A 24,188-nucleotide genomic window follows, 5' to 3' on the forward strand; every position below is an offset into this window, starting at 1 on the left:
AACACTTTTTTTAGTTACAATTACATCATAATTATGCTCTGATAGTTAAAATGTGTAAAGCTTATTTCTGGTGTCCCCCGCAGTGGTCTTGTTCGAATATTGCTGGAAATGGCGTAAGACCATATTCATTCACTTTGGCAGTTGAAACAAAATCTTTCTTCTCTGGTTTATTTGCGAATTTTATATAAATTGATGGGATCCGCCGGCAAATGTGGAAAGGATCCCCTATAAAAATGTGTAAGTTTTCGTCAAATATACGTATAACATATCAGGTGTGCTGTCCAACATTTATCATAGGGTGCCGGGGAATTACATGGACACAGTCAGCCGCTGCTTGCTTCGTGGTTAGCCCGCCCATCTGAACACAGACAGGTCGGGGCCATTTAATGCTGAACTGATTGCCTGAATGTGGTGAATGGTGCGTTGACAATGGGGATGCTGTTTGTTGAAGATAACCTGTTTGACTAGATTGATAGTAACAAGAACACGTTTGTTTATTCTAAAGGTTGTTTTCTAATGTTGCTATGTGTGTGCTTTTAATAGATTTGTAAACGAAATTCTTTAAATTTTCAATTTCATCAAAGACAAACTCGTTGTACTTTCGTACTTACTATTAACGTGCGCTTTCCGGCATTATGCGTATGTCGCACACGTTGTGCGCTTTCCGGCATTATGCGAATGTCGCACACGTTGTGCGCTTTCCGGCATTATGCGTATGTCGCACACGTTGTGCGCTTTCCGGCATTATGCGTATGTCGCACGCGTTGTGCACTTTCTACTCAGTTTATATCGTGTCCATATGATTTTTTTGTTTCGTTTGTTGTTTAACGCCGCACTCAGCAATATTCCAGATATATGACGGAGGTCGGTAAATAATCGAGTCTGGACCAGACAGTCCAGTGATTGACATCATGAGCATCGATCCACGCAATTGGGATAGGATGACATGCATAAAACAAGTCAGCGATCCTGACCACCCGATCCCGTTAGTCGCCTTTTACGATAAGCATAGTCGCATTTACAACAAGCATGGGATGGTGAAGACCTATTCTACCCCGGATCTTCACGGGTCGTGATCATATGAACTTGGAACTCTGACCTTGCTTTTTTAAACATGTTCTTATTCGACTGTGGGAATATTTCAGTCGTTATCCCCTATATGTATCAGGTTGTAACCAACTTCCATCTTCAATGGCAAAATGTTTGTCTTCGCGTCATCATTAGATAACCTGAAGCATTAAAAGGAAAGAATAAAATATAACCGACAAAATCCTTTTTCCAAATAAATTTAATTAATTTCATGATATAATTACATACATACTGGCATCATGGTAAGAGGTAATGATATCAGTGATTCGGTATTAAATGTTAAAACGGTTGCTATAACAGCGCACACATGATACAATGTTAGACATATTCGTTACTACGCAACTACGTGAACGTTACTAAGCTGCTGTTTCTACGCTTCTGTAGAGAAAGTGACCTTTTATTTGCAAAACAAAATCATGAAATTTCAGCAAATGAAAGTATTCTCGCTCATGGGCCACTGTTTAAATTTTGAGTCTTTTTTCATTTCTGCTTCCCTGGTATGTACAAATATAACAGCATGTTGGATTTTGTAAATACCTTAAGTTTGTATACTATTAGTGAGACTGGCCACAGCGCGGGGAGTTTCTGAACAAATGGTTTTCCAGAATTAAAATGGGACGTGTTCTATCTATTTGTATGTCAAGCATTTGAAAACAATAGGAAATGTTTTGTTCATAAAGAGTTTTATGTTAAACCAAAAGTATACAAATAAAATATCTCTTTAATAGCTCAAAATTCGATACACACAAAAAATTGTTGAAATTTTGCAATAAAATTATGGTTACATTTTGAAAATATTTGTTAGGAAACAACTGTATTATTCTAAATACTGGCATCATGGAAAGAGCTAACGGTATCAGTGATTCGGTATTAAATGTTAAAACGGCTTGCACCCATGATACAATGCTACTACATATTCGTTACTGCGCTACTACGTGAACGTTACTAAGCTGCTCTGTTTCTACACTGCTGAAGAGAAAGTGACCTACCCTTGACCTGTCATCACCCCTCAACAATGCAGTTAAAAGATAGAACTAGAGCCAAAAGCGTTCCCGTGTATCTCGTCACTTGACACTATGTGACCTCCGCATTCACCTCAAGGACTTGAAGGGGGTAGCGAAAGGGGAAGCCAAATTATGTTTCCGTCGCATTGGAGATTATTGCACTTATAATGCGTGTGTGTGTGTGTGTGTGTGTGTAGCTGCTTGTACTCGTCCAAACTTTTTACCGTATTTTCAGTACGTGCTACCCACTGAGATACCACGCCCGCACGTGAAGATTAATATTGTGAGTGAGTGTGTGAGCGAGCTTGTCCACGAAAATGTGGGAAAGAGCCCGACATGATTTGGGTTTTGTTTGTTTGTTTGTTTGTTTGTTGTAAAAGGCCGCACTCAGCAATATTCCTACTAAACGACGGCGGTCTGTAAATAATTGAGTCTGGACCAGACAATCCAGTGATTGACATAATGAGCATCGATCCACGCAATTGGGATACGCTGACATGCATCAACCAAGTCAGCGAGTCTGACCACCCGATCTCGTTAGTCGCCTCTTACGACAAGCCTGGGTTGCTGAAGACCTATTCTCTCCCGGATCTTCATGGTACCGTATGACAAAAACTTTGTCCTATATCGTGACGGCCTGTAAAGTGAGTGAGTTGGGTTTTACGCCGCTTTTAACAGTATTCCAGTTATATCGCGGCGTGTCAGCTTAATGGGGGAGGAAAGCCCGAAGTGATGCAGGTCTCAGACGTTTACCACTTCGGTGAAACCCACGAGCACGGGTATGGTGCTGACAAACCTAGAAACATAATCGGGGCGAACCGGGATTCGAACCCACAATAATAGGTTTCTGGCGTGCCTGAGGGACGCAACTCTGCACAGCGAATCGCGGTGCCTTAGATGACTGGGACACCCGTGCCCCCCGGCCTGTAAAGAAGCAAGTCTGTCCCAGACACAAGCCCATCCATTAAGCACCGCTTTTGACAGCCTATGCGGGTTGTTGAGAATTAACACACACAATTGTTGTAAGAAAAGGCGCCATATCAAGTGTCTTGTCTGTGAGCCGATCCAAGCCCTCAGCTGAAAACCGACCACAACCCACCACTAACCGATAAATAGTATAATTATTATTATTATTTATTATTCAACTTTTGAAATTAAGGGAATTCATCACTGATCAGTGACATTGTTGCCCTCAAATGGAGAATTTCAACACTGCACTGTCATACAACATGGCTGATATCATCAGTGAATTTTGAGTTAACCACGGCTACATATTTAGAGTCCAGAGCTGGACAGTGACGGTGTTTCTCAGTGTAGGATATTGTCCGAAAAGTCACGATTATTTTTGCACGTCGGGTCAATTCAAGGCCGTCGGGCCGAGAACCTGCCCCACGTGCAAATATAATCGTGACTTTTCGGACCATATCCAACTTAAAACAAAGTCCCATTCAAAATACATGTTAAACTAATGTCCACCCAATATGCACGTGCATATATAATGGAGGGTTGTTCTTGTTAATGCTGAATCGATTGGAACTGCGCGCATGAACGCGCTAAAGTTCGAGCAAAACTATTGGAGGTCTCGTCTTATATGAGCGCGGAGAAGCACGTGCGATTTCTCATTTAGCTTTCAGTCTTTGTACGTGATGAACATTCATTACACAAAGTCACTTTCGAAGCTCGTACCAGGCAGCATTTAATTCTGATTTTGAAAGACCCATAAATACTCATACTGAAACACTTGACGTGGCTGTACCAGATTTTGATGTGGGTAAAAGTGATATCTTGGAATCAGATCAATTGTCTGGAAATGATACAGATTTGGTGGAACTCTCTCAACACGTATACGTAGAAGCAAGTATTCCCCAGGCCATACAAATTCCCGTTACTACTCATACCATTGATGACGCAGACAGTATTTCCGGAAATAACGCAGGTGGAATCCCTAACCGTTTAGCAATCCTGTGTCAGAGCATGATCTGCAACGTCTTTGTAATTCTGCTTTTTCTCGGACCACAGAAAACAAGAGCAGGTGGGCCCTCAACGTCTTCCAAGCGCGGGTCAAGGAAAGACAATCCCATGGGTTTACGTGATGACGTCGTGTTAAACCCCGACAGTGACCGCCTCCGTGGTCTAGTGGTGGAGCGTCCGCCCGGAGAGCGGAAGGTCCAGGGTTCGATCCCGTCATACAAAAAGACGTTAAAAGATGGTACTTGTTGTAACCCTGTCTGGCGCTCGGCATTAAGGGGCTAAAACAAGGACTGGTCGGCTCGGAGTCAGTATACTGTGTCTGAGTGGGGTATTCATGTTAAACTGCGGCATGGTATCTCAGTGAGCTAGCACTGTACATCGGCATCAGTCCGGACTAGTACAAGCAGCCACACACACACACACACACACACACGTGCATGCACGTCGCTATATAAGTGCAATAATCTTGGACGCGACGTTAAACCCATTTCACCTCACCTCACCGACAGTATTGCCCTTTCGCATCGTGAAACAGATATTAATAAAACTCTCATGCGTTTCTTGGTGGAAGTACGGAACCTAAAGGGTGAAAAATATCGAGGGAATACGTTATATGAACTGATCGCGTCATTACAATACTATCGCTGAAGACATGATATTGTCATTGTTGTAAAATTGGTCATTTTTTCCTCAATATTTATATAATAGTTAACTGTGGTAATAGTCTTTATTGTGTTATATTAAGTTAAATGTAAGGTGCTGTATTCAATCAGTCTCACATGTGAAGGTCGCAGCTATCTAGAAAATTACATATTAACATCCTTGGAGCATGGTCAGTATCATCTATCTGTACGTGTCTCAGCCTCCATCGCAATGAGCGCTTGTCACACGTTTGCTAGCGCTGATACATCCAACTCATATCAATATTTTCGGACTACTTCATCAATTATTATTCAACTTATGTGGACATCACTTGGTCAAACTTCTTAGGCAAGCCTTAATCCCTATTCTCGGCGCACGAACTCAAATTTTCTTATCAAGCTGATAATTGAACATGCAGTAAATTCGTGACCATTCAAGGTGTCTAGAGTACATGTATATATACTGGCTAGCCCCGGGGGTACCTCACTGTCGAGAAGTCCCCAATACAGGAGCTGGCCATAGACACTTTGTTTGGTTTCGTTGAAGGTAAGTCATGTTCACTTTACTATTTCTCTAAACTTATAAGTTAAATTGTTTTATAATTTGTATCGTATATGGAGCAATATTATCAGCTGTAAAGGTATTTAATCTTATGTTATTGACCATGTATAAGTGTAAATATATTAAGTGGGTTGTATCTATTTAACGGACTTATCTGTCAAATGTATGTGCGTTAGGTTTAGACAAAACTATCGTTTAAGTATTAACTCCACAGTATAGCATATATTGAATATCAAACATGTTCCGAGTCGGAAATAAGATGTTAACATTCGGGTGTCGTGGTAGCAAGCTGTGTATTTTATCTGCGTGTTGATATTTTAGTGTGATTCGGTTATTTGTATATGTGAAAATGTCGCGTAAATGCAGACGAACTATTTCACTTTGATCAGACCTTTTATGTCACACGAGGTATGTACATTATCTTTTAATGTAAGGATTCTATGATGAACCATACATTGCATGTATTACTTGTTCATAAACAGAATCCAGACTGTTTTAAATATTTTTTATAAGAGTTATTTGATGGATCTAGCCTGGCAGAAAACGTTAATTTCTGTAGCTAATATATGATGTATTCACATCACACATATTTATGCTAATAGCACAACTAAGCCAGAGCTAAAATCAGAACTAATATCCATGTAATCATTTAGTTAATCTGTTAGCGATGTACAAATAAGATAGGTAACTCTCTTGTACTTACATAGGTCTGAGCATAATGCATTTGTAACACAGCTTCAGCAAACATGTCTACATTACGAGCAATGCCTAAAAATGTACATATATCCATATATTATACCATTGAGTAATGTGAATGGACATTTGTTAATGGGCCCGTTAACTCGGTGTATGTGGATGCTATCAGATATAGTTTGTTTGCTGCGGTAGTTTAGATGAATTATAAACATGGCCTTCAAGTATAACATATACCAGCATAAGACAATGAATGATATATGCTCAGAAGTACAGCCAACGCATGTTGTTATTTTTATTTAAAAATCTGCGTACATTCGATACCGATATTGGGTTTAACTAGGTTTATACGTAAATAAGACATACCTTATGGCACTCCCATTTAGCAAGGCGTAATCATAATTAGGAGTGGCTGAAAATAAGTATCACATAAGATTATGTAAGCTATGTTCACAGGTATCTTTGTAGACTGACTTAATATTGTTATTTGTAATTGGTTGTTTTATCACTTAGCCCATGATACATTGGTATATCATGACATTTACACTCTTATGCATAATCGTTGTTTAATATCACGCACTATTGTGATAACTGCTTCTTTTATGGAAACTGTAAATGTTTTATATGACTTTGTTCTTTATATGTAAATATATTTCTTATTTTAAATGTGAATGACTGTCGAGAAATCCCCCCAAAAGGAGCTGGCCATAGACACTTTGTTTGGTTTCTTTGAAGGTGGTGCCCGATCCCGAGCTAATTCCCCAAGGCTAATTCTAGATATTGTGACGGTTTGAATACGAAAGTGTCAAACCATCATAATATAGAGGTTAACGTTTACGAGTCTCCTTATTTCAAGGGAATGAGAAACGTCTTGGATGCTCGCATGAAGTCATTAGCTAAGCCGGGTATTGGCATTTAGAAAAGACAGGCAAATGTTGTTTCTGTCAGAAATCATGGTAGTTTTATAGTGTTAACACAAATACAGGAGGGTTCCTGTGTTTGGGGTTTAGTGCCCTTTTGGGATCTGCCGCCTCTGGTCCTGCTATCTCAACATCGAAAACGTAGACATCCACTGCCTCCACTGATGCTACATTGGCTGAGGCAATATTGACATCTACAGCGGTAACCCGTGAAGATAAGGGGTAGAATAGGTCTTCAGCAACCCATGCTTGCTGTAAAAGGCGACTATGCTAGTCGTAAAAGGCGACTAACGGCATCGGGTGGTCCGGCTCGCTGACTTGGTTGATGCATGTCATCGATTCCAATTGCGTGGATCGATGCTACTGATATCAATCAATGGATCGTCTGGTCCAGACTCCATTATTAACCAGGACACTGTTAACCTGGACACTCTTAACTCCGACACTGTTAACCCAGACATCATTAACCTGGATACTGCTAACCCAGACATCATTAACCCGGACACTGTTAACCTTGACACTGTTAACTCCGACACTGTTAACCCAGACATCATTAACCCGGACACTGTTAACCTGGCCACTCCTAACTCCGACACTGCTAACCCAGACATCATTAACCTGGATACTGCTAACCCAGACATCATTAACCCGGACACTGTTAACCTGGACACTCTTAACTCCGACACTGCTAACCCAGACATCATTAACCTGGATACTGCTAACCCAGACATCATTAACCTAGGACACTGTTAACCTGGACACTGTTAACTCCGACACTGCTAACCCAGACATCATTAACCTGGATACTGCTAACCCAGACATCATTAACCAGGACACTGTTAACCTGGACACTGTTAACTCCGACACTGTTAACCCAGACATCATTAACCCGGACACTGTTAACCTGGGCACTCTTAACTCCGACACTGCTAACCCAGACATCATTAACCTGGATACTGCTAACCCAGACATCATTAACCCGGACACTGTTAACCTGGACACTCTTAACTCCGACACTGCTAACCCAGACATCATTAACCTGGATACTGCTAACCCAGACATCAGTAAGCAGGACACTGTTAACCTGGACACTCTTAACTCCGACACTGTTAACCCAGACATCATTAACCTGGATACTGCTAACCCAGACATCATTAACCCGGACACTGTTAACCTGGACACTCTTAACTCCGACACTGCTAACCCAGACATCATTAACCTGGATACTGCTAACCCAGACATCATTAACCAGGACACTGTTAACCTGGACACTCTTATCTCCGACACTGTTAACCCAGACATCATTAACTTGGATACGGCTAACCCAGACATCATTAACCCGGACACTGTTAACCTGGACACTATTAACTCCGACACTGCTAACCCAGACATCATTAACCTGGATACTGCTAACTGGACCTGCATCACTTCGGGCTTTCCTCCCACATTAAGCTGATACGCCGTGATATAACTAGAATACTGTTGAAAGCAGCATTAAACCGAGGCGGTCGGGTAGCCTAGTGGTTAAAGCGTTCGCTCGTCACGCCGAAGACCCGGGTTCGATTCCCGGCATGGGTATTATGTGTGAAGCCCATTTCTGGTGTACCCCGCCGTGATATTGCTGGAATATTGCTAAAAGCAGCATAAAATCAAACTCACTCACTCACTTAACTCACTCACTCATTTAGACTGTAAGTGACTGCATTGTAATTAAGCAGAAGTGTATATTCCAAAACATTTATCACAAATAGTAAAAAAGGCAAAAGAAAGTATACCGAATTTGTTATTTTATTAAACTGAAAATTGAAAAAGAGATCTTGTTAAATTTGATTATGTCTATTTAATGATCATTCAGTCTTGCGACAGTTTGTAAACGTAATCTGTGGCTGGGTAATTTTATGTAACAATAAAATGGTTCAATGAAGACTGGGGTAAAAAATGAATTTGCAATCACATGACCCCTACCATGTGCGAAATGTTATAAATTTATGTCGAAAAAAAGAAAATCGATTGATTTTTAAAGATACGGTGTCTAAGATATACCCATCAGTAGCTGTGTATTATTTGACCTTTTTAAATTTTTGAAAGTTTTAAATCAAATTATATTGGGTAAAAACAACAACACGTATTCTTTGGGTGCTGACTAAGCGTCAGTATAGTTAATGTTTCGGACATAATGTCGCTAACTTATGACACTTTCAATTGAAAATCAACCATATAATACAATAAGAGACACAAAGTTATTTTAGGTCTGCAGTTTAGTTCATACATTCACTTGGTTGGTTGGTTGGCTGGTTGGTTGTTTAACGCCGCTCTCAGCAATTTTCCAGCTATATGACGGCGGTCTGTAAATAATCGCGTCTGGACAAGACAATCCATTGATATCATCAACTACGATCCACGCAATTGGGGTCGATGACATGCATCAAGGCACATACATTAACTGAGGTGATTTACAGGCAATCACAGTCTTTGACGTCCACGATGACATTCAGGAAAGTTTATAACCAACTTATGACCTGCCTCACACCGAAGCAACTTTTTCACACGTGGCATCTCCTCAGATAAGTGATTTTGTTCGAATTATTAATTCTCTTGAAAAACAAATTTTTCACATCATATTACAACATCAAAAAGGGAAACAAAGCTCCACCAGGAATTTAAAAGCATCTTCAATGTTGTACACATGTGGTATCTCCTCAGATAAGTGATTTTGTTCGAATTATTAATTCTCTTGAAAAAATATCTTTCACATCATATCACAACATCAAAAAGGGAAACAAAACTCCCACAGGAATTTAAAAGCATCTTCAATGTTGTACACATGTGGTATCTCCTCAGATAAGTGATTTTGTTCGAATTATTAATTCTCTTGAAAAACAAATTTTTCACATCATATTACAACATCAAAAAGGGAAACAAAACTCCCAAAGGAATTTAAAAGCATCTTCAATGTTGCATAACAGGGTATATAGTGATAATAAATGTATATCCGAACACGAATTCGTTATACAAACTCGTAAAACCCCAAGAACAATCTCGTGCTTACTACGTACATAGATAACGATAGGTCTGCTCCCTGTGGCTAAGTCCTTGTTCAGTGGAAACAGCTTGTGTATTGTCTTGGGGAATATCAATTGTCAGGAAACAATATTTATCGGGTAAACATATGTGACTATATCAGCAATATCAAAACACCGCTGATGGTTTCATATTTGGTTAACTATTATACATAAACAAAACCTTGGCTATGGTATTATAAAGGAAAATGCCAGTGCACTATTAAATTGATTCTTCATGCGAAAAGATAAAACGTTTCACGTGTGTTGATAAATGCAAGTACATATGGTTAGAAAAAAAGTTAATATATGATATTATGTTATTTCGGTGTGGGAATAATAGCATGTGTAGTCGACGCTATTGGGCCAAAATGAGTTCTTGCAAGGAGTAAAAAAAAATCTATTTAATTCAATTTCCATAATACCCTGTTTGTAAAGAATAACCATGTTGGTAAAAAATACATTTCATTTCGAAGAACATAGTAATTTCTATGGTCAGTGTCACGCTCGCGATTTTGAGACAACAAGGAAGTAATTATGAGTCGGTGTGTTAAGTATATATTGGATTTGTAACGTTTATGTAATTCTTTTATGACTGACAAAATTTAGTTTTTTAGAGCATGTATTCGACGAAGAAGGAAGGTTTCTTAAGTTTGCTAATGTAACACAATATTTGTACATTTTACCTGTCAATTAATTTTTCTTAGAATTGTGTAAGTAAACTTAAAATACCAGTGAAAATCATTATCTGTATTGTTTATGTCATTTGTTATTTCCTTGGTTTTTTTTCAAATTGTATTCAGTAGCTGTCTACAGGGATCGCAAAATGACCAAGAAACGAGACTTTACTAACGTGTAGTAAAACGTGGACAATTGTGAGAAGATTTTGTTGAAGATTGACAGCAATCCATAGTAAATTGTACTTATCTACAAAAGGCCACTTAAGCCTAATTTTCAAAAACTTACTAACTGGTTAGTAAAGTCTACTAACATGTTCGTGTTCGTGTTGGAATGGACACTAACTAGTAAACTTCACTAACTAGTTCGGTCAGTGTGGTACGGTTGGACAGGTCTCACAATGGTACTTCAGATAAACCCACCATCGCACGTGAAAGCCCAAACGACGATATTAAGAATACAATTTTGCTTTATCTGAAAAGAAGTTGCTTGTTTTCATAATAAACATTTTGATTGTCCAATGCGATGATACCATGCGTTTGATTCTTTCTTTGTTGTTTAACGCCGCATTCAGCAATGTTCCAGAAAATTGGCGGCAAACTTGACCAGACAATTATATAGAATAAAATGACATGCATCAACCAAGTCAGCAAGCCTGACCACCCGATCCCGTTAGTCGCCTCTTGCGACAAGCATGGGTTGCTGAAGATCAATTCTAACCCGGATCTTCACAGTTCTGATGCTATGCGACACAACTCCTTGACGTTAAAAAAATCTGACCTTTTCGTTTCCATTTAAGACAATCAGGTAGTGTTTGTTACAAAAACACCAGTACGATTGATGCAATATTCTTTGCTGAAAGATGATTTTACTTAGTTTTGTGGGATAGAAAACTTGAATTATAAGATTAACGAACAGTGTATAAATAATATACTGGTTTGTGTAACATATAGAACAATATAAGCTAAACAATACCCGTGAAGATCCGCGGTAGAATAGGACTTCAGCTACCCATGCTTGTCGTAAAAGGCGACTATGCTTGTCGTATGAGGCGACTAACGGGATCGAGTGGTCAGGCTCGCTGTCATCGTATCCAAAGTGCGTGGATCGATACTCATGATGTCAATCACTGGATTGCCTGGTCCAGACTCGATTATTTACAGACCGCCGTCATATAGCTGGAATGTCCGTGAGTTTACCAAACTGGTACACGTCTAAAAAGCCCCGTAAAGCCCCGAGTTTAGAGTAGGTCTTCAGTTTCCCATGCCATGCTTGTCGTAAGAGGCGACTAACGAGATCGGGTTGTCAGACTTTCTGATTTGGTTGATGCCTGTCATCGCATAGATTGGTGTTCATGATGTCAATCAATGGATTGTGTGGTCCAGACTCTATTAGTTACAGACCGCCGTGATATAGTTGAAATATCGCTATTTTCGACGTTAAACAGCAAAACAAACAAACAAAAAACGTCTAATACCTGCATCATTCAGACATTTCTCCCACATCAAAGTGACACTCCTATTTAACTTTTAATTAAATTCAGTTTAGCTTTAAACCCAACTAACAACTCTGACAAGCGATCTGTGATAGAAATGTATCGTATTAAAATAAGATTGTTTAGGGTTTTTTAACGCAACTTTTATGAATCAGGAATGTATCAGTAAATCATCAGATTGTAATTAGACTGGTTTCTGCAATAAACCCGTAAATGTTGCGTGCGCTGTGATCAATTGGAGAGGTCGTTTTGCAAACCTTTATTTTACCAAACAGCACTAAAAAGAAGGCCAGTTCCACAAATCTAGTTATGTAAATATCAAGCACTGGGTTTCAAATTGGTTCTTATAGAATATTGTTAGAAAACAAATTATATTTTTATACCTTGCATATTTTCCATATATTTAAATTTACTGAAATAAAAAGGTTAAAGGCGCAACTGTTATTTCTGTTTATTTGCACAAATATCGTGCCAACACCAGGGTAATTCTGAAATATGTTATATCAGTATGAAAACCTTAGCGTTTTGCAAGATTTGCGACCACTGCAGTGATCCGAACACACTCCAGCCTAACGACATTCACTGTTGTTGTTACTTTAGTTGACGATTTACAGTGCATTTACAGTACAAAAATAGTAGCCTATAATTCCGACTACAATTTCTGTTAATTGACATTTTGGGGGTTTAAAACACGTCAGCAAATAATTTAGTTATGTTTTTTATATACGTCAACATGTTCAGTAGGCTTGACAAAATGTGTGTGTGTGTATGTGCTTGCGTGTGAGTGTGTACGTTAGAGTGCATATGTGTGTGCGAGTGTCTGTATGCGTGCTTGTATGTGAGTGTGTGTATGCGTGTCTGTGCCTGTGTGAGTATGCGTGTCTGTGTCTATGTGTGAGTGTGTGTATGCGTGTATGTGCGTGACTGTGCGTGTGTGTGTGTGTGTGTGTGTGTGTGTGTGTGTGTGTGTGTGTGTGTGTGTGTGTGTGTGTGCGCGCGCAGCCCTGAAACACAGCGATGGCAGGCCTTCCAATATTTAAGAAGATGTGAAACAAGATAAAACGTGAATGGTCGTCGTTTCACTCCTATTTCTTAATCGGCTTATCATGGACATGTCGCCAGAACCCGAAACAGATATAATTATGCGTCACATATTTGACTGTTCATGAACACATTCGACAAATAAAATACTAAGCAAATCGGCAAATCTTAAATTGAAGGCGTGGAGAATAATTAGAGAGATGAAATGTGTAAAGCGTGTCACGTAAATGACCCGAAGTACTCACAGAAACAATCCCGTTTGCTTGAATACGACACAAATGAATCACGAGCGGTGTCACCCTTCGTTGTCGTTCCCAGCGTATGCTTTAGCTACTTCCCTACATAAACGTAAATGCTCAAATGAATGCGAGAAGCCGGTGAATATGTGGGACATAACTATTAATAAAGCAGGCCAAAAACAGGTAAATGTTTCTCGGTCATCGGAGCGTCATTTTAAATGTTGAGCGTCAGTTATTTGTATTGCCACCAAAAAAATAAAATCAAATATCCCCATTATATAAAACAGACTGTTGCTTGACAACTGACAGGGTATTATGTTTGTTTGTTTGTTGTTTAACGCCGCACTCAGCAATATTCCAGCTACATGACGGCGGTCTGTAAAAAATCCAGTCTGGACCAGGCAATCAAGTGATTGGTGAGGTGAGGTGAGGTGAAATGGGGTTTAACGTCGCGTCCAAGTTAATTGCACTTATATAGCCACGTGCATGGAAGTATATGTGTGTGTGTGTGTGTGTGTGTGTGTGTGTGTGTGTGTGTGTGTGTGTGTGTGTGAGGCTGCTTGTACTAGTCTGGACTGATGCCGATGTATAGTGCTAGCTCACTGAGATACCATGCCGCAGTTTAACATGAATACCCCACTCAGACACAGTATACTGACTCCGAGCCGACCAGTCCTTGTTTCAGCCCTTAAATGCCGAGCGCCAGACAGGGTAACAACAAGTACCATCTTTTAACGTCTTTTGGTATGACGCGGCTGGGGATCGAACAATCAAGTGATTGACATCATGAACATCGATCCACGATTGGGATCGATGACATGCATAGTCGCCTTTTACAGCAAGCATGGGTTGCCGAAGACCTATTCTACCCCGGATCTTCATGGGTCACATTGTATTAAAGAGCCGAGTTCATGTGTGGCCACGTGTATTTGTTGGAATAGTTGCTGCGGACAATTGAAAGGTGTCCTTCTGTCATTAGAAATGTGTTCAACAAATAAATTAAAAAAATAGCCTAACCGTTTGAGAACATGTGCCCTAGAAACAGTTAATTAGGTAGCATCAGTAGTGCAATCTTTTGAAGCCGCCACCTTATTTATATAACTTGGTAGAAATCACGCGATGTGTGACAGATGCTTATAATGCAAAGCTATATCACAATCAGGGCTTTGTCCCGGCGTGGAGCAGATTTAATCTAGTCACTCGGGTAAATTGTTTATGGTTCGAAATGGCTTGAATATATCAAAAAAAACATTCAACGAAATGGATAGTGTTCGTTGGCAGAATTATGATTTTTCTATAACATTAATTGTGCTGAATACCACAACTGGTAATAAATCACATCCCTGTGAAATAAACGATTTAGATTTTTCTTCTTTATTACAGCAGTTATTGAAAAATAACACATACAGATCTAACGCTGAGCAAGTCTTCGTATCGTTGTACATGTATGGCTCACAGTAGGTCAACCCCTGAGGGATTCAAGGTGAGGTGAGGTGAGGTGGGGTGGGGTGAGGTGAGGTGAGGTGAGGTGAGGTGAGGTGAGGTGAGGTGAGGTGGGGTGGGGTGGGGTTTAACGTCGCATTCAAGATTACTGGACTTACATAGTGAGGTGCATGCCCGTGTGTGTGTGTGTGTGTGTGTGTGTGTGTGTGTGTGTGTGTGTGTGTGTCTGCTTGTACTAGTCCTGACTAATGCCGTTCTAGCCCACTGAGATACCATGCCGCAGTTGGAGTTTTAGCTCCTTAATGCCGAGCGCCAGGCAGGGTAACAACGCGTACCATCTGTTCACGTCTTTTAGCACCACACGAATGGACAGTATTTCCCAAATTTATGCAGGTTGGGAAATAAATGTGTCGTCCATTTGACCAACGTTTGAAATGTATGCTTCTTCTGGCCGCCAAATTTATTTTTTTCAAGAAGGTCATGAACTAAAAGAACATTCAAGTGACTGAATAAGGCTATCGCTGTCATGTCTTTCTCACGTGAATAGTAACGGTAAATACTGTTCATAGATGACACATGTTGTGTTATGCTATGACAAGGTTAGATTCATCCTGTTTCCTACGCTCCCAATTATTTGATCATGGGTAAATATGATAATAAAATCATTAAATATTTTCCATTTTGAACGAGGAAAACAAAGACTAAAACAAAACTAGGACTAAAAAAGTACTGTCGGAAATGCTCGTAAAATTGCGTTTTGCCCGTTAAAACAAGAAATAATGCTTTACGGACTGTTCCTATTGAAGGATCATGTAACTACCCATCTACCTACCTGTGGTTTGAAGTATTTAACATACCTGTAGTCCTATCGACAATTTTACAGGAGAAAAATTCAAACGAAATCAGCCGGTTCAGATTTAGTCCAATGATTATTTTTGATTGTATATTTGCTGTTTAACGCCGCACTCAGCAATATTCCAGCTATATGACGGCGGTCTGTAAATAATCGAGTCTGGACCAGACAATCCAGTGATTGATATCATGAGCATCGATCCGCGCTTTTGGAATCGATGACATGCATCAACCAAGTCAGCGAGCCTGACCACCCGATCCCGTTAGTCGCCTTTTACGACAAGCATAGTCGCCTTTTACGGCAAGCATGGGTTGCTGAAGACCTATTCTACCCCGGAATCTTCACTGGTTGTAGGGGGCACGGGTGGCTCAGTCGTCTAAGGCGCCGCGATTCGCTGTGCAGAGTTGCGTTCTTAGGCACGCCAGATGATTGTGGGTTCGAATCCCGGTTCGCCCCGATTATGTTTCTAGGTTTGTCAGCACCATACCCGTGCTCGTGGGTTTCACCGAAGTGGTAAACGTCTGAGGCCTGCGCCACTTCGGGCTTTTCTCCCACATTAAGCTGACACGCCGTGATGTAACTGGAATACTGTGAAAAGCGGTGTTAAACCCAACTCACTCACTCACTCACTCACTCACTCACGGGTTGTAAGTCCAATGAGGGAAGTCTGAAACGGACTATAGAATTATGCACATGGGACTCCGTAATAATAATAATAATATAATAATAATAATAATAATAATAATAATAATAATAAAAATAATAATAATAAAAGTTATTATTAATGAAACATCTGATCCACATAAAAGTCAATTAGAGAACATGCTAGCTGAGAATATAAGAAAATAACAAAATGACCGTTTGTTTTGTCAACACTGCTCCCATGATGCATGTTGTATTATACGAGCAAAGCCATAGCCATGGTACACGGCATGGGGTCTGCAGTAGGAGATGTTTACAAGGTCTTTACGCTTAAGAGGGATAGCGGGAAACCATCTATTAGCCGAACTGCCTAAACACTGGGGCTTCCATACCAACAATGGACGGTATCATAAATTTTACAATGAAGGTAGGGGTGGTCTCAAAAACAAAAACCGGTAGGTACAAGGATATTCGACAACTTTTGTGCAGGGGTGATAAGGCGTACAATGTAAAAGCTTTATGATCAGGAGGTTCCTCTGACATGTAGTGTGGAAATAGACTAACATTTAGTCTCTGAAATCTTATATTACACAATATCCTTCTTGACTCTAAAAATAAAATAAAAATTCCCTATGCCGATTTGTGGAATAGAGCTAGCTTTAGCATGCTAGACTTGCTTTTGTATGCGTTTCTAGATTATTATTTTTCATAAAATAAATATATTCCATGGTCATGGTGCAGGACTAGGGTGGAAACTAAGACACAATTAATGTTTCTGGGACTACATTAATTATTGCTCTCAACGAGAACTGTTTTCAGTACACTTCACGTAGGTTTTCAGAGACAAATATTCCCTCCTGTCTATGAGGTCACAGTATCTCCGGGCCCGTGAAGATCCGGGCTAGAATAGGTCTTCAGCAACCCATGCTTGCCGTAAAAGGTGACTATGCTTGTCGTAAAAGGCGACTAACGGGATCGGGTGGTCAGGCTCGCTGACTTGGTTGATGCATGTCATCGATCCCAATTGCGTTGATCGATGCTCATGAAATTAATCACTGGATTGTGCGGCGTTAAACAACAATCAAACCAACCAACCAACCCCAGTATCTCCGCACCATTCATGACCATCACGGTCAGGGCGTCCATACCATCACATTTGATGAAACTGGGTGAATAAGAATTATTCCACTGACTACAAGTGGCTACGGTCAGGTGGACGAGAAGCACCCATAGTACTATCAGGTGAAGGTAATCGTGTCATTGGTTTGAAGTCGGAACCCGTCTGAAGGCAACTATGCATGCGTATCTGACATTTTGCAACGTCGACATCCATCCGAAACGAAAGTGCCCTCATGGAGAAAATTCGCCTGAATAAGAAACCAGTAAAGTACAAGACAGACGTCCTGGCGGCACACCACGGTTAGCTGAGTCAGATACTCAGATCATCTCTTAAGCAAGAAATATTTCTTGATACTAAAAGACCCGTAATGAACCGGGATAGAATAGGTCTTCAGCAACCCATGCCTACCGTAAACGGCGGCTATGCTTGTCGTGATAGGCGACTAACGGGATCGGGTGGTCAGGATCGCTGGCTTGGTTGATGCATGTCATCGATCCCAATTGCGTTGATCGATGCTCATGACATTAATCACTGGATTGTCTGATCCATACTCGATTATCTACATAGCTGGAATATTGTTGAATGCGGCTTTAAACAACAAACAAACAAACTTGATATTAAAATCCCAACCTTCCAAAACTCATGCCGTTTCATAGCTTTCATTTGGCACTATATATATATATATATATATATGTTAATAGACTAACATTTAGTCTCTGAAACCTTATATGACACAAGATCCTTCTTGACACTAAAAAAAAAAAATTCCCTATGCTGATTTTTTGTGGAATAGAGCTAGCTTGAGCTGGCTAGACTTGCTTTTGTATGCATTTCTAGATTATGTTTTTTTCATAAAATAAATATATTCCACGGTCATGGTGCAGGACTAATATGTTAATTGCTACCCCAGTTAACGCCTATCTCTATAAAGTACAATATAATAACAGCAATATTGTGGGACCATCCCCAGCTCAGGAGAAATTTCCACCGAGAGAATGCAGGGGTTAGTGTGAGGTCATCACCTTGAGACATGTTTCGTGATACCTCAGGCTATAGGCCGTTTCTTTAATGCATGGCTACACACGAATCATTTTAGCTGTAAAAGTACCTTCTTGTGGTTTCGTTTATTGTTTTACGCACTTTACAAAATAAGATCAGTCTGACATACAACAACAATGCTAATAGTTTTAACAACAAAGGACCCGTGAAGATCCGGGGTAGAATAGGTCTTCAGCAACCCATGCTTGCTGTAAAAGGCGACTTTGCTTGTGGTAAAAGGCGACTAACGGGATCGGGTGGCCAGGCTCGCTGACTTGGTGATGCATGTCATCGATCCCAATGGCGTGGATCGATGTTTATGATATCAATCACGGGGTTGTCTGGTCCAGATTCGATTATTTATAGACCGCCGTCATATAGCTGGAATATTGCTGAGTACGGCGTTAAACAACACGCAAACAGACTTTATCAACAAAGCATTTAATCAGTTTTATCACATACACTCGACGGTGTTAAGAGATCATGGCGTTCACCCAGTATGAATATTCTTCTAATTCTGTACAATATTGACTTTGCAAATGTATATTCAGGGCATCTGCACGATATTTCGTCTTGTGATCGACGCAACCATCATGCCGTAGTAACTTGGGTGATGGTTGACAAGGAGATCCGGTTGCCATGACAACAGACCTCCTGCAGAGAACACCCCGTGCATCATGACGAGGCCTGTGTACCCACACGAGAGAGCACTGTCCACCAAATGCGAGGCAGTGACCAGTAGCGCCTGCTCGTCCAGTGACCCCGCCCACTCACCTACAGCCTGGAAGGATAAAGTAGTCAGTCAACTCCGGTTATTTCAAATAGTCGGTTAAAACGAATGTAATGCCTTATCCATAGGTACTTAGTGGTTCTTTTTCATCTGAATAACGAACTTCGGATTGTACGAACTGATCTATTATTTGTTTGTTTGTTGTTTAACGCCGCACTCAGCAATATTCCAGCTATATGATGGCGGTCTGTAAATAATCTAGTCTGAACTAGACAATCCAGTGACTGATATCATGAGCATCGATCCACGATTGGGATCGATGACATGCATAGTCTCCGGTGGGACGAACGAAATGACGGGGATGTTTTTTGTTGTTGTTTGTTTGTTTGTTGTTTAACGCCGCACTCAGCTATATCACAACTATATGACGGCGGTCTGTAAGTAATCGAGTCTGGACCAGACAATCCAGTGATTGACATATTTTGGATCGAACCAAGTCAGCGAGTCTGACCATCCCGTCCCGTTAGTCGCTTCTTACGACAAGCATAGTCGTCTCTTGAGGCAAGCATGGGTTGCTAAAGACCTACTCTACCCCGGATCTTCACGGGTGATGACACCATGTAAACCACTGGTCAGGGCAGAGTTAAACCAAACCAACCTTCTGACGTTTGTTTGTTTGTTTGTTGTTTGTTTGTCTGTATGTTGTTGAACGCTACGTTCAGCAATATTTCAGCTAAATGACGGCAGCCTGTACATAACAGAGCGATGATCTTCGCCATCCACCAAGTCACCGAGCCTGACCACCTGTTCCTCGGATCGGTTGGTTGGTTTGTTTGTTTGTTTGTTTAACACCGCACTCAGCAATATTTCAGCTATATGACGGCAGTCTGTAAATAGACCAGACCATCGTAATTGGGATACGATGACATGCATCAACCAAGTCAGCGAGCCTGACCACCCGATCCCGTTAGTCGCCTTTTACGACAAGCATAGTCGCCTTTTACGGCAAGCCTGGGTTGCTGAAGATATATTCTACCCCGGATCTTCACGGGTCTCGGACTGACGTATCGAGTGGAAGCATCATTTCGGAAAATTCAAAGATGCCTTACCAAATCAAAAGGCTCCGACGTATTGGAGTAGCCGTAGGGTCCATCAGGCAGGTGCGTGTGAGCCAGGTCAGCACTAATGATCATCACTACTCGTTCTGGTAGCCCTTCCAGGTACGTGTATAGGTCGGAGCCTGCACAGACGTGAACACTACATGTACATATAACTTACACTAAACAGCGGAAAAAGTGTTTTTTTAAAACACAATACACACAATCATTTAGTCCTCTGTAGAAAAAAATATCTGATGCCTTATCAATTAAACTGTCTACATATAATTTCAAACATTTCATTAACTTAACGGTTAACAGGTGAGACCATTTTGAAACATTCCAATCTACGTTGACAGTACCTTTTCTCCCAATACCGATTGTCATATCGGTCTCACTTTAGGATGCGATTGTTCCGGCATTGAATTTATCTACCTTCCCCAGCTACATCTATTGGGAACAACTCACTAGACACTTCCCTCTCACAAATAACGTCAAATCTACGACGTCCTCAAGTTGCGAGTGCATGTACGAATCTCCATAAATGACGTCATGATAGAACAAGGTTTTATCGTGAAATATATATCGCTTCCTTCTTCTCTGTTCTTTGCGATTTATCGCGTAGCTGTCTTGGTTTTTGGACAAGCATAGTCGCCTATAACGGCAAGCATTGGTTGCTGAAGACCTATTCTAACCCGGATCTTCAAAGGTCAAGTGGGATTCAACTGATATATTAAGATGAAATAAAACTGAATTATATGTGCTGTTTACATATCAAAGTTTGCCAAATTGTTGCAAAATGTTTGGCCACAGCAAGGCTACGTATTCACAACTTATTGTGGTAGGCACAGTATAACTCATGCTTCTGGACTGAGGGAGGGCCGTATTCCTCCTTGTGGGTCACCTGCTTGGCAATATGGGACGGGAAAACTGCAGGGGGTGAGGGCAGTTAAGTTGATGGTACAGACAGATAACAGAGATCATTTTACAAATGTGAAACCTCATTCCACAAAGGAAGAGGCGAAAGCTGAAACTTGGTGAGATTTACAGAACAAAGGCAGTTATTTCTAGTTTTTTACTGACTCTCGAGGATACATTTAATAAAACAATTAATGTGTGTGTGTGTGTGTGGTCGGTGTGTGTCTGTGTCTGTCTGTGTGTGTGTGTGTGTGTGTGTGTGTGTGTGTGTGTGTGTGTGTGTGTGTGTGTGTGTGTGTGTGACATCAGTACAGGCACATCCAGTCCCCCAACCCCAAGTCTGCATGTATCAATGCTCATACCTGCAACATCCTCAACCACTTAACTTACTTACACAATCATCTCACTACATGTTCGCCAACCCTCGTATCACAACGCATGTACGCACGCACGCACGCACGCACGCACGCACACACGCACGCACACACATCTTCCCCCTTTAACCCTACAACCATCTCATTATGTCTACGTCAGCCATCATGGATACATGCGCATGCTCACATACATAATCCACCCTCCCACCATTCCCCAACATCCATCGAACTATAGCTATATCCGCCTTCATGTATCGGTATTCGTGCTTACATACATACACCCTCCTACCATTCCCCTACATCCATCGCACTATAACTATAACCGCCTCCATGCATCCGCACCCAGATTGCATTGCATGTATCGAATTATACGTTTAAAATATCGTAAATATTTTACAATATGTACATATTAAATATCAGCAAACAGAGAGTATTATAACGCAATAGATTTCATCCGTCAAAACATCACAGAAAGAAGGGCAGCCTGGAATTTTACAATGGCATCAGAATGCACTAAGACGTTCAGCTAGTCAGGAGGTGAGAGTTGGGGAAAATTACGATAAACTTCAGTTACAGATCTCCATTACGAAAATCTATAGTGTGAATAAGGATCACAGCTTGCTATAAAGTGTACTTCATCCCTGCAGATTTAGCAATTTCCTTAGCTATGAAATTTATATCTAAATGCTCATGTAGACAAAGACCCAAATGTTTATAGGCATGACCATATTATATTCCACGCAAATATCTCCACATTTAAAAACAAAGCTAGATTGAGATTGAGGCTTTGAAGGCATTAAGAAGTGAAACACATAAGGAAAAAAATGTATGGATGTCAACGTCTTTATTATGAGGAACACAACGTTTCGGAGTAAAAACTTACTCCTTCATCAGGTGAATTAACGCTATGAGGCAGAGAAGATATATATGTACCTGTAAGAACAACAAAAGTAAAAAGACAGCAAAGGAGGAAACGTAACAAGGGAAGCCAACAGGTAATTGGCGCTAATTACCCCAGCCTCCCGTTTGCCCATTGTCCATTGCCCATTACCAATATTTCATAAGAAAAGTTTTAGCTTTAATTTGTCCATTGATAATTAACCATCGACGTCTGTTATCTCAACCCTTAAAACTACGAGAATCTGTACTTTACAAATAAGCAATATCGGAAAAATGTATATGCATATAATATCTGGCAATATACACCAAGATCACCTTCTACAAAAATAAGTTTTAAAAGCCGGTTGATATTCGTTTGCGTATTTGACGATTATATAACTTTCGAAATTATAAATCCTTTTCCTATACTCAGACGTTCCTGAGCCTTGCGCTTTCCTAATTATTTTGACTAAAATTATTACCGTTATCATTGTATTAGTTAATGGGAAACGCGTGCCGATCAAGTACCTGCCATAAATTAAAGCGTCATTGTACGATTCCGAACTTATAAGGAGACAGTGTTTATGAATAATTGTCAAATAGTGGTGACATAGTGGAAACAATACGCGAAATCGCGCATGCACAGAACGGAAAATTAGGACAAGGCATTAAGCAATCCGCATGCGCAGAACGATTGATTTCAGTACTTCCGCTGAGCGCTTCGAGTACATCGTCAAACTCGGGCCTGTAATCTAAGACGCGAGAACTGACCAATGAAATCTGAGAAGCAGGAATACCGGTAGACGCTGTTGCTTGATTGACAATGTCAAACACGAAAGGGAGGAGCTTGATGATATCGTTCTCTCCCAGTAAATTCCGATGTCAAATAACGACGTTATTTGGACGGAAAACGATGGTTTAAAAGCGTCCAAATAACGTCGTTTTTCCGTCCGACGTTTTCGTGTTTGCAGTGTATGGAGAATGCGGTTAATACCCTCGTTTCTTTGTCTAACACATTAAAACACCACTTAAAGCCCGTCGAAGGGCAGGACGATCTATTTTTTAAAAATGCAATTGTACACTGATAACTTCGTTGGTTGGTTGGTTGGTTGTTTAACGCCGCAATATTCCAGCTATATGAGGGCGGTCTGTAAATAATCGAGTCTTGACCAGACAATCCAGTGATCAATGTCATGAGCATCGATCCACGCAATTGGGATCGATGACATGCATCAACCAAATCAGTGAGCCTGACCACCCGATCCCGTTAGTCGCCTTTTACGACAAGCATAGTCGCATTTTACGGCAAGCATGGGTTGCTGAAGACCTTTTCTACCCCGGATCTTCACGGGTCGTACACTGATAACTACAAGAATTATGCATCAAGTATATGCTGTGTGTTGTTTCCACATGTCTTTGGTTATTTATGGACATTTTAAGCAGGATGATATAAAATTTCTTTTATCAATCATTTAAGACTGATGCTGTGAAGATATGGCTACAATATTGAACCTTAGTTTACCTTACATAACAGACCATAATATGGCTTTGTCAGAGGATAGCAAGCTTGTGGAACAGTGGGGAAAGTTCGAAATATGTTGATTCGGCGAAGCTGTGTTTTATTAAGATTAAGATATTACGATGGTATATTGTTGTTTATAGATGTATCGACCCGTGAAGATCCGGGGTAGAATAGGTCTTC

General features: G+C 40.5%; 2 protein-coding genes across 4 annotated transcripts in view; both read right to left on the bottom strand.

Moving 5' to 3' along the window:
• Window positions 1–13,763, bottom strand: part of LOC124132926 (beta-1,4-mannosyl-glycoprotein 4-beta-N-acetylglucosaminyltransferase-like) — a 96,121-nt gene extending 82,358 nt beyond the window's left edge. For 2 of the 3 annotated variants that reach the window (XM_048398458.1, XM_048398457.1), the window contains exon 1: window positions 13,399–13,763. The gene's annotated coding sequence lies outside the window, so the exon portion shown is untranslated. The remainder of the gene's footprint in view (window positions 1–13,398) is intronic. The other variant, XR_007221885.1, reaches the window with a different exon arrangement.
• Window positions 13,764–18,913: 5,150 nt separating this feature from the next.
• On the bottom strand, window positions 18,914–20,484 carry LOC124129775. The gene is made up of 2 exons (XM_046493177.2): window positions 20,328–20,484; window positions 18,914–19,269 (listed from the first exon to the last, which is right to left on the bottom strand). The coding sequence occupies exons 1-2, from the start codon at window positions 20,409–20,411 to the stop codon at window positions 19,036–19,038; spliced, it is 318 nt and encodes a 105-aa protein (XP_046349133.1). The 5' UTR covers window positions 20,412–20,484; the 3' UTR covers window positions 18,914–19,035.
• Window positions 20,485–24,188: the final 3,704 nt, after the last annotated feature.

This window comes from Haliotis rufescens, unplaced genomic scaffold (genome assembly GCF_023055435.1).
Source record: "Haliotis rufescens isolate VD_foot unplaced genomic scaffold, xgHalRufe1.0.p SCAF_18, whole genome shotgun sequence".
NCBI lineage: Eukaryota > Metazoa > Mollusca > Gastropoda > Lepetellida > Haliotidae > Haliotis > Haliotis rufescens.